This window comes from Lactuca serriola, chromosome 1, assembly GCF_051521515.1.
Source record: "Lactuca serriola cultivar US96UC23 chromosome 1, Lser_US96UC23_V15, whole genome shotgun sequence".
Classification (NCBI taxonomy): Eukaryota; Viridiplantae; Streptophyta; class Magnoliopsida; order Asterales; family Asteraceae; genus Lactuca; species Lactuca serriola.
The window spans coordinates 40,861,284-40,877,510 of record NC_136408.1 but is presented as its reverse complement, the minus strand read 5'-3'; the positions used below and the strand labels follow the sequence as shown (position 1 = coordinate 40,877,510).

The 16,227-nt window shown below is 29.3% G+C and overlaps 1 protein-coding gene across 1 annotated transcript; it reads left to right on the top strand.

Annotated features, from left to right (window-relative positions):
• The first annotated feature begins 4,724 nt into the window (after positions 1-4,724).
• On the top strand, positions 4,725-8,852 carry LOC145084900 (signal recognition particle subunit SRP54 2-like). The gene is made up of 9 exons (XM_079023478.1): positions 4,725-5,202; positions 5,658-5,757; positions 5,879-6,032; positions 6,146-6,296; positions 6,379-6,527; positions 6,772-6,872; positions 6,964-7,121; positions 8,127-8,241; positions 8,330-8,852. The coding sequence occupies exons 1-9, from the start codon at positions 4,972-4,974 to the stop codon at positions 8,656-8,658; spliced, it is 1,488 nt and encodes a 495-aa protein (XP_078879604.1). The 5' UTR covers positions 4,725-4,971; the 3' UTR covers positions 8,659-8,852.
• The last annotated feature ends 7,375 nt before the right edge of the window (positions 8,853-16,227 follow it).

Here is a 16,227-nt window from a genome sequence, read left to right as displayed (position 1 = left end):
TTGTATAGGACCTTACAAATTAGTACATTAATTGGTGAAAATATTAGTAGATTTGACCAAATTTCTAATTACATATAAATTGGTAACTAACTTTATTAATCCATAAATAAGAAATAACCATAGGAAAAAGATGGATTCGAAACTAAACGAAAGTGTTTTAGTATATTGATTATAATCATTTTTAGTTGAGTGTTTAAGTTTTTCTAAACTTGTAAAATCAGATAAAACCCCCACTTTTAGTTGTTTTTCTTAGTTTAGATTTTAGTAATTATTTTATTAATTAAATATCGTTCCCTGTGATCGGCACCCGACTTACCCAAGCTATACTATAATCTGACTAGGTACACTGCCTATAGGTGCATAGTTAGTATAAGTTTGTTAGGTTATAAATTTAAAACTATATAGGTATAATCTGTGCACATCAAAACCCTAGTCCTTTAAGAGTGTTTTTGAGCTAAAAGTGTGTTCTTGGTGTGCTTAAAGAATAAGGAGTTGCATCAAGGAGCTTAGAAGTTGAAGCAAGCTTGTGGACCTTGGATCATTACCTCCTTGGGAAGCTCCAAAAGGTAAAAAGTCTTCACCTTGATGCTTTGTTTGCTTGGATCTCATTTTTGGTAGCTTTATGTGATTCTTCTTGTCTTAAAGTCCCATTTCTATGCATGTTTGGTTTTGGACGTTTTGGGAAGTCCTTTCAGACCATAAGAAGAGTTCTAAGCCATAAAAAATGAGGTCCCTTTAGTTAGTTTGTATCCATACTTCTTGTAGAAGGTCTTAATGGATCAAGACCTTGCATTATTGACTCTTTGGACGTGAAAAGTCATAACGTTGGGAACTTTATGACTCTAGTATGCCTCTAGACTTTGGATATGAATTATGAGCTCAAGTGCTAAAGTTATAAAGCACTTAATGAAGAAGTTGGATCTGCGAGGTACGCCCCGTGTACTCAGTTAACCACTCCAATGGTGGTTCTCTGCAAAGCCTTGTGTACGCTAAGCGTACGTCCAGAGTACGCCCCGCATACTCGCATAGGTCAGCCCGTGTTGAGTTAACTCGGTTGGGGTGACTCGACTGGGCTGACTCAGTGGGTTTATGGACTTTGACCAATTGACTTCGAGTTTGACCAAGTTTGACTTTTTGAGGGCATTTTGGATATTGTTGGGATTTTGATGTAATTGGTCACTTGGTGGGTGTGGGCATTAAGTAGAGAGCTGAGATTTGGAGTCGGGCTTTATCAATTCTGTTCAGCTTGTGAGGTGAGTTTTCCTCACTATACTTTCGGGTCGAAGGCTCCAAGGTCGGCCCATTGGTTTGATAACATGGTATTGTTGATATGCTGAGTATAGAATATATATGCATGCTAGTTTTGATGTGCTATTCTGGTAGATCGGTAGGACTACTTGTGGTATTGTCTGTTTATCTGTGTATGATATTATCTGTTATATGTCGACATATTATATGGGTTGGGTTGAGGTTGTACTGCTATGTGTTGTAGCCAACAAACCCTGGAGCAAACCAGATACAAGCCGAGGGTCGGGAAGGGCATGTCATACTCGTACTGAGGGCTCAGTGGTATTCAGTCTGAGGACTGATCTGGCCGGGGAGCAAGCCATACATAAGTTGTGGGCCAAGGGCAAGCCAGACTTATGTTGTGGGCTCATGGGTAATCCAGTCTATTAGTTGTGGACCCATTGCATGTTGTTATTATATATATATATATATATATATATATATATATATATATATATATATATATATATGCTATTTGTCTGTGTATTGGTATTTTGGAGGAATTCACTAAGCCTTGGGCTTACAGTTTTGGATTATGTTTCAGGTACCTTGGATCTTAGGGTTTCCTTGAGTTTTGGGTGTGACACATTAGAGGCTACCATACATTTGGAGCTAATTTTATAAATAAACTTCAAGTGTTCTGATTAGCTTAATTCGACTTAAGCAAATGTATGTGGTTCTATCCATGATTTCGATTATCATAGAGTTTTGCTAGTATTGTTTCATAAGCATGTTGTTATTAATTGTGAAAATCCATAAATACATTTAGGCTGCACACACCTTTAAGAGGTAAGTGAAATTCCAAATATAAAATGTAACTGTAACCTAAAAAACCTCCAATAAATATAACGTGGATTATTAACTCGAGATAATTGCGCCACAAAATTCACACACATACACATTACCACAGTCGTAATAGACGAGCAATACGGAAACGTCAACAAAAAACAAATTTCTTCGTGACCAACATGACCTTGCACCAGAAGTATAACCTCTTTTACACTTATTAAGAATCATCGTACAAAAAAAAACGAAGAACAGTCGGCAAGCCGCAATAGAAATTAAAAAACAAAAGAACAATTAAACACAAATACAAACTACAAACAACATATCCTAATCCGAAATCCAAACAAATAAAAATCTACATGAAAAAAAAGAACATAAAGCATACCCCAAAAACTTGAAAACGGAGCAAAAGAGGAGAGGGGATTCGAACAACAACGAGACAATCAGAATTAACCCCAAACAATAGACACATCTAACAATAAAACACATGCCACACATTTAAGGAAATCGGCTCCAACCCAACCGATTGACATAAATCGACTCTAACCCAGCCAATGGACACAAATGGGCTCCAACCCAACCAACGAAAGAACGCAAATCGGCTCAAACAATGCCGATAGACACAAACCGGAAACCACTAAAATAATACCTCTTACTTTTCATAAATCACACATCATACATACTTATAAAGCTAACATTTTTTCTTGAATCTCATGCATTTGAAACCCCCATTCTTTTTTCCTTTCACCACATTCATTTGAAACTCCCATGACTTTCAATTTCCTTATAATAATAATTATAATTTGGTAATTAGGTTAAATAAATATAAAATCTAAAGGATATTCATATATAAACTAAATTTCAATATTAAAATAATATCTTTAATTTTACTTATAAAATTATGTTTTTTAACTTTTAACATATTATACTTAATTTATTAGTTTTAATATATTGTTAGATGTAAACCATTATCATTTTAAAGGTATAATTTTTGAATAATTTTTATAAAGTACTTAAATTATTAATTAAAATATAACATTATAGGCTCAACTTAAATATATATTTTATTTAACTTAAACAACCCAAAGATTATTTTATAAATAGTTAAAATTGATAAATTGTAGTGTCTTTCTAATAATGATTGTAAGTTGGTTAATAAGGTTAAATAAATATCAAACGCAAAGTGTAATCATAAATAGACTAAATTTCAATTTTAAAATAATATCTTTACTTCTATTTATAAAGTTATGTCTTTAAATTTTAACATATTATACTTAATTTATTAGATTTAAAATGTTGTTGCATGTAAACCATTATCAGTTTAAAGCTACTATTTTTGAACAGTTTTGACAAAATACTTCAATTGTTAATTTAAATATAACATTACAGTGTCAACTTAAATATAAATTTCAGTACCACTAAAAAAACCAAATAATATTTTGTAAATAGTTAAAGTGATAAATTATAGTGATAAATGCAAAAACTAAATTATAATATCAGTTTAACTAAAACATTTCCTAAACATATTTATATAATTGTTAAAAAATTTCAAATAAGTAGCTTAAAATAACGTATAATAACAATAGTTAAAAATAACTCTATATAAATGATTATATTGTTACCTTTAAAATCAAAAAAATAATGTTTGATGTTTTAAATAATTATAATGATAGAAATTAAAACATTAAGTAAATAAAATTAAAAAAATTAGTTAAAAATAACAACTATAAATAATATTAAACCATATATAATATTTAATTTTATTGATGTGTAACTCGCGCGTAGAAGTCATTCAAATGATTGAGATTATGACGTTATAATAGATTTATATCTTATCATATAATTAAAAATAATCAATATATTATATCAAATTAATATACGAATTATTATATCAAATTTAACAATAATGTTAGTGTTATATTTAAAAAAATATATATTTGTAAAAACTTCAACTATATAGGTGTTTCTGCGCATTACAATGTCAACTAAAATATAAATTTCAGTTCCATTTAAAAAAACTAAAGAATATTTTGTAAATAGTTAAAAGTGATAAATTGTAGTGATAAAAACAAGCATTAAATTGTAATTTTAATTTAATTAAAATATTTCTTAAATATAATTTTATAATTGTTAAAAATTTCCAAATAAGTAGCTTAAAATAACTTACAATAACAATAGTTAAAAACAACTCTATATAAATGATTATATTGTTAGCTTTAAAATAAAAAAAACAATGTTTGATGTTTAAATAATTATAATGATAGAAATTAAAACATTAAACAAATAAATTTTAAAAAATTAATTAACAATAAAAATAACTATATATAACATCAAATCATATATTATATTTAATTTTATTCATGTGTAACTCGCGGGTAGAAGTCATTCAAACGATTGAAATTATAAAGTTATAATAAATGTATATATTATCATATAATTCAAAATAATCAATTTAGTATATACAAATTATTATATCAAATTTAATAACAACGTTATTGTTATATTAAAAAAAAACATATTTTTGTAAAGACTTCAACTATATACGTGTTTCTGCGCAACGCGCGGCCATTCGTCTACTCTGTTAATATATTTATACACTGTTGATATAAAAATATGGTTTTAACCTTAAAGCATAAAGAATTACTAGAAATCAAATTTGCACACCCAAGCCTAGTTGAAGCCGTGTAGGTGCGTCTAACAGCCAACCATTCTGTAAGGTTTTTAGTAGACGTACTTAACCCGCCGGCGACACCGTTGTTTTTCCCCTGCATCCAAACCCTAAATCTGAAACCGTAACCACTATCGCAGTTTTGGTCAATTAAGAAACCAGTGTTCGATTTTGATTCCAGTTTCCCTCTGAACAGATCGTTGTTCATCGTGTCACGCAAATAATCGAAGATGGTGTTGGCGGAGTTAGGGGGGAGCATTTCACGTGCTCTCCAGCAGATGAGCAATGCCACGATCATCGACGAGAAGGTCCTTAATGATTGCTTAAACGAGATCACGCGCGCTCTTCTTCAATCCGATGTTCAGTTCAAGCTCGTTCGTGATATGCAAGCCAATATTAAGAAGATCGTCAATCTCGATGATCTCGCTGCAGGTCATAACAAGCGGAGAATCATCCAGCAGGTGCATATTGTTGTTGTAGTAGTTGTTTTTTTCCTCATATTTGTTGATCCAGTATAATCTAAGCATATGTTGAATTAGTTAATTTGGATTGCTAGTCATTGACTGGATTACATGTGGCTGCTACAAGGAATTTTTAAATAGGAAAATAAGGCAATGAAATTTGAATATAGTTGAACAAATTACAAACAGGTTGTGATTTAAGAAGTCCGGTTCCAGTGATTGAAACTGTACTTCAGCAAAATGTAAAAAATCGATTCAGATTAAATTTCAATTCCAAACTACAAACATTGTAGCTGATAATAGTTGTTTACATAATGGAGGAGACATCTATTTTCTATATTTTTCTAGTGTTTAGAGTTGTTTGCTTATGCTGTAGACGAACGTGATACAGTGGCTTATATTGGCTTATAGGTTCACTTTGTGCTGTTTAACAAGGATTTATCTATTTCTCCTAGGCTATATTTACCGAGCTCTGCAAGATGTTAGATCCTGGGAAGCCATCTTTCACACCCAAGAAAAGCAAACCAAGTGTTGTCATGTTTGTGGGTTTACAAGGTATTTTGTTCATATAATTTTTGTTGTTTGTAAACTGTAAAATTGTCATCATACATTTATTTGCATTATTTTATGTATTTGGATCCTTGGTGACATGTGCTACTGAATGTGAATGATTTAGGGTCTGGCAAAACCACCACATGTACAAAATATGCATATTACCACCAAAAGAAGGGCTGGAAACCAGCTTTGGTATGTGCAGATACATTCAGAGCCGGTGCTTTTGATCAATTGAAGCAGAATGCAACAAAAGCTAAGATTCCATTTTATGGAAGGTTGTTTATTTATCTGTTGAAGACTTGAGAAATAATTAAATCAAGAAATTCATCATACGATATGCAAACTTTTAGGTTTATGAAATGCAGTAACCCTCATCTTTTGATTACAGTTATATGGAGTCAGACCCTGTGAAAATTGCTGTGGAAGGTGTTGAAAGGTTCAAGAAGGAAAATTGTGATCTTATTATTGTTGATACAAGTGGTCGACATAAACAAGAAGTAGCCCTCTTTGAAGAAATGCGCCAAGTTTCTGAAGCAACGGTATACCCTCGAGTTCTTTTTTGTTAGATTATTTTTTAAAGTTTTCATTTTTTTTTATTATATTTTGTTTAATCTTATGCAGAAACCGGATCTTGTTATCTTTGTGATGGATAGCAGTATTGGTCAAGCTGCATTTGACCAAGCTCAAGCGTTTAAGCAAAGTGTTGCTGTTGGAGCTGTAATTGTTACTAAAATGGATGGTCATGCAAAGGGAGGTGGAGCTCTTAGTGCGTAAGTGTCATTGTCTTAATGTTGTTATTAGCCATTACCTCTAAACAGAAGGGTAAAATGGTCATTTATTCACATTCAGACAATTCCTTCAGACCAAAAAAGAAACAGACTCTGTGTATACAGCACTTACTCCCTACAGACATTCTTTCCCCATTCAGTACTTTATCCATACAACACTTAATGAGAAAAAAAGAAAACACTCAACTTTTTTTCATCTTATTATCTTCTCTTATCATATACGCAGAGTTGCAGCGACAAAAAGTCCGGTCATATTTATTGGGACTGGTGAACATATGGATGAATTTGAAACTTTTGATGTTAAACCGTTTGTCAGCCGTCTTCTAGGTTTGTATTGTTTTTGTATGATTTTATTCATATGAAGTTGAATTCTATATGAAATAATGGATGGAAACTTTGTGCTGCATTTGAATTTTAGGCATGGGCGACTTGTCTGGATTCATGGACAAAATTCAAGAGGTTGTTCCTATGGATCAGCAGCCTGAGCTTCTGCAAAAACTCTCAGAAGGGAATTTTACAATGAGGATTATGTATGAGCAGTTTCAGAACTTGCTCAAAATGGGTCCCATCAACCAGGTTTATGATGCTTTACTTTTGTTGTTTTAAGTTTATTTTTACTTTCACATGATGGAAATCGGGTCTGTGATTCTGTGGGAGTTGACCGGAGTTGGAATTCAATTCCATTTCAATCCTCTTTTTAGTTCCTAACATGTCTTCGTTAAAAACAATCAAATATTCTTGTAAGTTTTTACACGAAAATTTCACAAGTAAACACCTCATGTCTTTCGATTCTCCATCTGCTTTCTCTCTTCTTGCTCATGAATTCCGTTCCATTTCCTGCCAACCAAATGCACATGACAGAACTCACTTCCTTCAGATTCCCCAATCCTTTGGTTTGTGGATTCAAACGGAATTGGAATTTGAGATTCCATTCTGGTGTACCATATAAGGATCAGCTATTACAGGTGGATTCCAGCAGAGTTGGAATTCGAGATTCCATTCTGGTGTACCTCATATAAGGGATAGATATTACAGTTGTGGCTTTAGTTCGTTAGTAAGGGCGATAAGGTCATTCTTCTATTAGATCAGTTAGGTCGGTGCTAGTTGATTATAAATAGGAGTTAGGTGTGTAATCCTTTCAATTCCCAGTCATTCATTTGGTTCTTAATACACCCAGGCAGTTCTAAGTTGTAAATATCTAAGTACAACAATCCGACCTAACTTAACTGATCTAATAGAAGAATGACCTTATTGCCCTTACTAACAAACAAAAGCCACAACTGTAATATCTGATCCTCATATGAGGTACACCACATTCCTTGGTGTACTTGGTTGCCAAATAGACGGAACTTTCTGTCAGATTCCTTCAAATTACATGTTTGATGGATTTCACTATACCTTGGAGTTTGAAAGGAATACAATTCCATTCTTCCATTTTTATTAGAAGACCAAAATACCCTTATATATTGAAACAAAAAATAGTGTTTCAAAATGTTTGATTTTACTATTTGTTGTTTTAAAAACACGAAAAGTCATGAGGGAATATGCATATGTTTTAATATGGTTGGTTTTATGGCATAGGTTTTCTCAATGCTTCCAGGATTCAGTTCCGAATTAATGCCAAAAGGGCGTGAAAAAGAAAGCCAAGCAAAGATCAAACGATACATGACAATGATGGATTCAATGACTAACGAAGGTCGGAATCAGCCAACCCATGAAACAAGTAATCATAAATCCACATCCAAACATCGGAATTAACGATTCCAATCCTTTTTCATTTGCAGAGTTAGATAGCACAAACCCAAAACTGATGAACGATTCAAGGATGATGCGAATAGCAAGAGGCGCGGGTCGTCAGTTGAGAGAAGTGGTTGAAATGTTTGAAGAATATAAAAGACTAGCAAAAATATGGAGCAAAATGAAAGGGCTTAAAATCCCTAAAAAGGGAGATATGAGTGCCTTATCAAGAAACATGAATGCACAGCACATGAGTAAGGTGCTTCCACCACAGATGTTGAAGCAAATTGGTGGCATGGGTGGCTTACAAAATCTGATGAAACAAATGGGTTCTAGCAAAGACATGATGGGTATGTTTGGTGGTGCTGATAAGTAGTAGTAATCCCATGACATCAACTTGGTTAAAATGCAACAGAAATGTTTTGCTTAATTATACATTTGGCTAGAATTTTTGAAACTAGTTATGTGGTTATTATACAGATTGTAAAAGACTATTTGAATGTGCTTATGTAGATTGTACATGATTTTGACATGAGACAACAAAAGACCAACTTTATATCGTGTTTGATAGATTGGGATTAAATAATGGGACAAAAACTCATGCAAAAAGTCAAATCTAGATCCTGCACTCTCATCTCTAGTCTCTAGCTATCATCTTAGTATATTAGTCAAGCTATATCTTGTACTTTCTTGGGCCTAACTAAGAAACCAAACAACATTGGAAGGGTACTTAACTTCTGATACATTGTCTGTGCAAAAGACGTGAATGTCTTTTTTTATTTGATGAATGTTTCTCTTTCCATGAATATGTTTGTCTTCTCTAATTAATCTAGCCGAGTCTCATTCCTATACATCTTTGTCCCGTATAACAAAAGAAATGTGGTTTTGTTTATTTAGATACTATTGGGCAACACAAGGCAATTTCTATTTAGGGATCTTTGGATGTGTTTAAAAAAGAATTATATGATATGGAATAATATAAGTTGGAATTGTAGGGTGGGTATACAATCATTTATTTAAAACGACTTGTGTTTTTTTGTTAAATCGCTTGCAAACTTATGAGATACTAAAATAGAGTGTAGAGGAAAAGTGGTAAATTTAACTTATATGGTACCAAATAATACTTTCTACTCATTTTTTTTCCATGCCAACTTTCCATTCACTCATCTTTCATTTATCAAAAGTTATTCATTCAACTTTCACTTATTAAAAGTCAGGAAATTGTCGTTTTTATTTTCTCTCATTTTTTTAAAAATAAATTATATATATATATATATATATATATATATATATATATATATATAGGGTTAGGTTCATGTGAGATGACCTAATTTTGTGATACCGTGAGATGCATTTTTTAATTTTTTAATTTTAATTTTTATTTTTTTAGTTAATTCAAATTCCAAAAATAATATTTAAAAAAAGAATTTTTGGATTTTTCCATTTATTTTGCATTTTAAAATTATTTTTTTAGAATATGTACAATGTAATATTCTATTAGAATATTTCACGTATTTTTCAAAAAAAAAAAACGGATTTTTTTTTATATTTTTTTAGTTAATTCAAGTTCCGAAAATAATATTTAAAAAAAGAATTTTTAGATTTTTCCATTTATTTTGCATTTTAAAATTATTTTTTAGAATATGTACAGTGTAATATTCTACTAGAATATTTCACGTATTTAAAAAAAAAACGGGATTTTTTTTTATTTTTTTATTTATTTTAGTTAATTCAAATTCCGAAAATAATATTTAAGAAAAGAATTTTTGAATTTTTCCATTTATTTTGCATTTTAAAATTATTTTTAGATTTGGTCTCACGGTTTCATAAAATTAAAATGGTCTTAAATGAACCTGAACCTATATATATATATATATATATATATATATATATATATATATATATATATATATATATATATATATATATATATATATATATATATATATATATATATATATATATATAGAGAGAGAGAGAGAGAGAGAGAGAGAGAGAGAGAAAAAGAGAGAGACAGAGACAGAGAGAGAGTTAGGTTCAAATGTTTTCACTATCTATTGTGTGCATGTATGATTGATTCTGGACCAATCATTTTAGTTATTTTAAGAAAGTAATTAATGCATATTAAATGCTGAAGATGTAATATCCATTATATCTTCAACATATAATATGCATTAATTACTTTCTTAAATCAACTAAAATGATTGTTACATAATCAATCATATATGCACACAATAGATAATGAAAACAAAATTATTTTGAACAACAATATTCATTGGCATCAACCCACATTCCTCATTAATAGAATTAAATATAATTATCTATTTAGTATTATTTTTAACAATTATTATTATTATTGATCAATTATATTTTTACTTATGCAATCATTTTCTAATTTCAATAATGATGTTCATTTAAAATACAATTTAATAATAGCTAAATGTAATTTATAATTTGATGTTATTATCATTTAAAATTGTTATTTATTAATTTTAAACCGCTTAATATTATTAATAAGTTAAAGAAGACTTTTAAGAAACACTTAATATTATTATTAAAATGTGAAACATACACTAAATAATAAAGTGATAAGATAGACAATTTGCATTTCAAAAGAGACTTGCATAGATAATATGACATATACATGTAAATAGATTTTATTATTTATTATTATTGGTTATTAATTTTAAAACCACTTGTTATTAATAATAAGTGAAAGAAACTTTTAAAAAACACTTATTATTATAATTAAAATGTTAAACATATACTAAAATATAAAGTGATAAAATAGACAATTTGCATTTTAAAAAAGGCTTACATGGATAATAAGGATAATATGACATATCCATGGTTTTTAATTAATTATTGTTTTGAAGCAACATGAACATACAAACATGTACACAATAGTTAATTAAATATTATATATATCACATTCCATAACACATGATCGATAACATGAATCTAATCTAATTTATATTAAAATTTCAACCACAACATACAATGATATTCTTAAAGGAATACTTAAATCAAGAAAATACAAAAAAGAATTAGTATATAACATACTTACAAATTAAAAACTTCAACATAATAACATGGCTCGAAAAATTGTTCAAAACCCTCAAACTAACACAAAAAACTTTAAACTTGTTTTCTTTGTGAATTTTATATGTCATTTGTATTTATGTGTCTACTAAAAAAGATTGACCTTTTTATAGTAGAGCATCCATTAATTATTTATTAAATATATTATATAAGTTATAAAACCTTTGAATTGTTAATCATCATTAAAAGACTTTTGAGTGGTATTCACTAAAATAGGAGGTTTCAAATGCATGAGGTGTTTGCAAATTTTTATGGGGTTTCAAATACATTAGGTTTAAGGAAAAATGCTAGTTTTATATATATATATATATATATATATATATATATATATATATATATATATATATATATATAGGGATGAGCAAAGGAACCGAACCGACTCGACTCAGACCCGACCCGGGAACCGACTTCGACCGAAATCAAGAACCGAATCGGACCGCCGGTTCTACCGGTTCTGGTTTTTTATGGGTCTTCGATGTTGTTGGAACCGACCTTCGAAATACAAAAATTATGATTTGATACGCTTCCTTGCGGGGATTGTAACTCATTCAATTGTTAATCAAATGAAGCGTTTTTAGAGTCTAAAACTTATCTACAATACCTAAACTACATCTAGGAAAAAAATTCAATTCAATACAACTTAAATTGAGTGAGTTATGCACATTTGAACAACAAAGTCATATTATGTTTAACTGCTGAAACATAATTTTTTTTTATTTGATACGCTTCCTTGCGGGGTTTGTAACTCATTCAATTTTTAACCAAATCAAACGTTTTTAGTGTCTAAACTTATCTACAAAACCTAAACTACATGTAGGAAAAAGATTCAGGTCAAAACAACTTAAATTGAGTAAGTTATGCACATTCGAACAACAAAGTCATATTACGTTTAATTGCTGAAACATAAAAAAAATTCTGATTTTACACGCTTTCTTGCGGGGCTTGTAACTCATTCAATTTTTAACCAAATCAAACGTTTTTAGAGTCTAAACTTATCTACAAAACCTAAACTACATGTAGGAAAAAGATTGTCCAGTTCGGTTCTAGGTTTTGGACCGGTTCCCGGTTCCAAAAATTGACAATATTATAGTATCGGTCTTGGCCCGATCGGTTCCATCAGGTCCCGGTTCTGTTGTTCATCCATATATATATATATATATATATATATATATATATATATATATATATATATATATATAAGTGCATGTATTCATATATGAATAACTATAATGAAAGTGATTATTTATATATAAATATGACGGAGGTGGCGATTGTTGGTGGTGGCTGGTTGTGGAGGTGGTGATGGTGGTTGGTGGGTTATATATTAATCAAGGAAACGTCGGATTTAAAGCGATCAACGACAAAAAGAAGGTTTATAGACTTTTAGAATGGACGCACATTGTACCGGATTATAACAAAATCCATTTTCTTTGGTTTAATTTTTTTACGCCATGTTTTTTATCGAAAAAAACTAAATATACCGTTGTTCATGATTTTCCATCATCTTTCCATAGAGATTCATATTGATATATATAAAAAAATGTTTTTTTTTTCCATAAAAACCATTTTAATTGTTTTTTGAAAACTTAAGGTCTATTTTTATCAAAAAAATTAATAAATATATCAAAATCCATATTTTTTTAGTAGTCTTTAAACATAGATTCATATTGATGTTAAAAAAAATGAAACTTTAGTTAAAATTCACATTGTGAATCTGCTCAGATTCACAATGTGAATAATAGTAAGCTAGATTCACATTGTGAATTCTGAAAACTAAATTATATACAGTTCAGATTCACATTGTGAATAAATCTATTTGTTGATTTTATAAAACTAATTTACGAGTAATTAAAACGTTAAAATATTATAAACTACATGAAAATATATTTCATTTCATATGTAAAATTTCACTCAATGTGTGCATGATCAAAATGTTGAAATAGTAAGTGAGATTCATATTATGAATGTTAAAACTGAAATATTTACATTTTAGATTCAAAGTGTGAATCTGAACTGATTGAATTTTTTTATTTTTAATTGATTTTGATGTCTATTAATAGAGAACAAAATTGATATTTTGGTATAATTATTTTTTTTGATAAAAATAAACTTAAATATTGAAAAAACAAGAAAACGAAGTAGGTGTTTTCGAAAAAAATGTGTTTTATGGAAAGATGACGAAAAATCATGAACAACGGTATATTCGTTTTTTTATTCGATAAAAAATGTGACTTAAAAAAATTTAAACGAAAAAAAGAGATGAGTTTTTTTGGTAAAGAAGTGAGTTTTATGATATAATCTGGTGTATATGCGTCTAATGTAAAAATATACATTCATTCCTTTTGCCATTGATCTTTATGATTTCCGACGCTCAAGATAGGTTCATTGGTTAGTTGTTAACAATGGTTCTTTATTAAACCCCCCCCATACACACACTATATATATATATATATATATATATATATATATATATATATATATATATATATATATATATATTAAGGTTGTGCAAAAAACCGCACAAACCGCCCGCACCGCACCACATAATGCGGTTTAGAATTTCGTAGTACGGTTTGCGGTTCATCATTTTATCAAACCACACTATGCAGTGTGGTTTGCGGTTTGTATTTATAAAACCGCGGTTCAAACCGCACCGCATTGCATGTTATATATATACTTTTTTTCTTTACTTTGTTATAACTTCAAATCATGATTTAGAAACAATGTATATAAATATATTTCTTACAATAACCAAATATCTATAACGTAACATTAAATCACTATTAGATCAAGATCTCACCGTTTACAAGAATATAGTAACTATAATGACAATATAAAGCAATAACAATGATACTTACAAAACTATAGTAACATTAATCTCAATTTATTAAAAACGATTTAACTTGAAAACTGTATTTGTTTTTATAAAATGAAAGCAATCACTTTTTTTTTAACCTGGTCAGTTTTTTGGTTTTTTGATAGATTTAATGTTGAACAATTCATCAATCCGCACAAACCGCAATCAAACCGCATAAACCGCCCGCATCAAACCGCACCGCATAATGCGGTTTTGAACATCTGTGGTGTGGTTTATGGTTTCTAAAATATTCAAATCACATATGCAGTATGGTTTTGACTCTAAACCGCACCGTGCACACCCATATATATATATATATATATATATATATATATATATATATATATATATATATATATATATATATATATATATATATAAGCAACGACGATAAATAACTTTTTTGGCGAATACTTTTCCTAGCAGGGAAATAGTTATTAGATCTTATTATTAGTTATAGTATTATGTAATAAAAGATTTACCACTTTTAATTTACATATTTATTTTTATAACTTATATTTATATTGTCGGTTTATATATTTGATGTAAATTAATTATTATCGGTGTCTAGTTTATGAAATATAAATTAATTTAATATTTTAAAATTATCATTTTGCTCCAAATTAAATTTTTGATAACATTCATTAATTCAAGTTTTTAAAATTTTAACAAGTATTAATGATTTTGTTATGCATAATTGATTTATACAAAAAAAACTATGTATGTTTTATAATATATATAAAGTTGGTCATTTGAAAGAAAAGATATCGAATAAGCTTTCACTAAAAAGTATTTCACCTTACCACACACCCAAGATGTGGTGTTCCTGGGTGCGGTTCCTGAACCACTTCTCCGACACTCGCTTATACCGTCCGATCTAATAAATTGATACTTTTTTTATTAGTGTTTTGAAAATTCTTCTTACACAAAATGATAAAAAAAAAACACACAAGTAAAGTGGTAATTGATGTATATCGTTGGTTATTTAAAAAGTAACACAAGGCTATGGTCCATATGGTTTTGTAGGGTTAAAAGTTAAAACATTGAAAAGGGTAATTTAGTTTTCACATATAATAGTCGAAAGTATAAGCATTTTCAAATAAATCTAAAAGAACAACATATTAAAAATGTTTATATGAATTAATCGACATATTTTATTTTATTTTATTTCATCTAAACATTCACAAATGCTCATTAGACACCAACATACCATAAGAAAATAATCATCTTAATATGTAATCCCAAACATCCTTAATTGTTTCTATTAGAGTGTTGTAATAGAATTTTTTTAAAACAAATAGTAATGAATAAAATTACCGAAAAAGTATATTCTTATGCATCCATTTTTCTATAAATCTTTCGAAAGTCTATTTTCAAAGGAGGCATAGTAGTATTTTTGAAAATCATTATTTTAAAGGTGATGATAATAAGACACCTTATTGATCATTTTATAAAAATTCAACCTATAATTAACAACTTATAATCAGTTTTTTCGGAAAACAATACAATTTCAACCAATGAAAACATTTTAAAATTTAATTAAGATGTCTATTACGATAAAATAAGATGAATTTTTAGCAAATTGGAAATCCACTATTTTAATTTTTAAGGTAAACTAAAATTGGCCAACCCGTTCGTTCGAAATGAAGAAGAGTACTAGAGTAGAGCAGCAATAATTATGTGTTGGGTTGGAAATTGGATGGCAGGCATGAGGCAACGCAGTCGCTTTTCTTCCGCTAGGGATGGGCCCAATAACCATTTGTTGTATTAGGTCATTTTTTATGGGACGACTGCAAGTCTCACACTGTTTCACTGCAACATGTTTTAACCATAAATAAATAAATAAATAGATTGTTTATAAACTTAAGATATTTTCGATGGTTCTACAAGGTAACATGTATTTACTCATTCTATATAACAAAATATTATTTTCTTATTATTAATTTGCAAATAATAGTAAAATAATCATATAAGTTTGTTATATTA

What these genes read in the sequence shown, in the direction of transcription:
- LOC145084900 (XM_079023478.1), top strand. Translation starts at nt 4,972, where the DNA reads ATGGTGTTGGCGGAGTTAGGGGGGAGCATTTCACGTGCTCTCCAGCAG. An exon ending in AGCGGAGAATCATCCAGCAG is followed by an intron (nt 5,203 to 5,657) that starts GTGCATATTGTT and finishes TATTTCTCCTAG; the next exon opens with GCTATATTTACCGAGCTCTG. An exon ending in GTTTGTCAGCCGTCTTCTAG is followed by an intron (nt 6,873 to 6,963) that starts GTTTGTATTGTT and finishes TTTGAATTTTAG; the next exon opens with GCATGGGCGACTTGTCTGGA.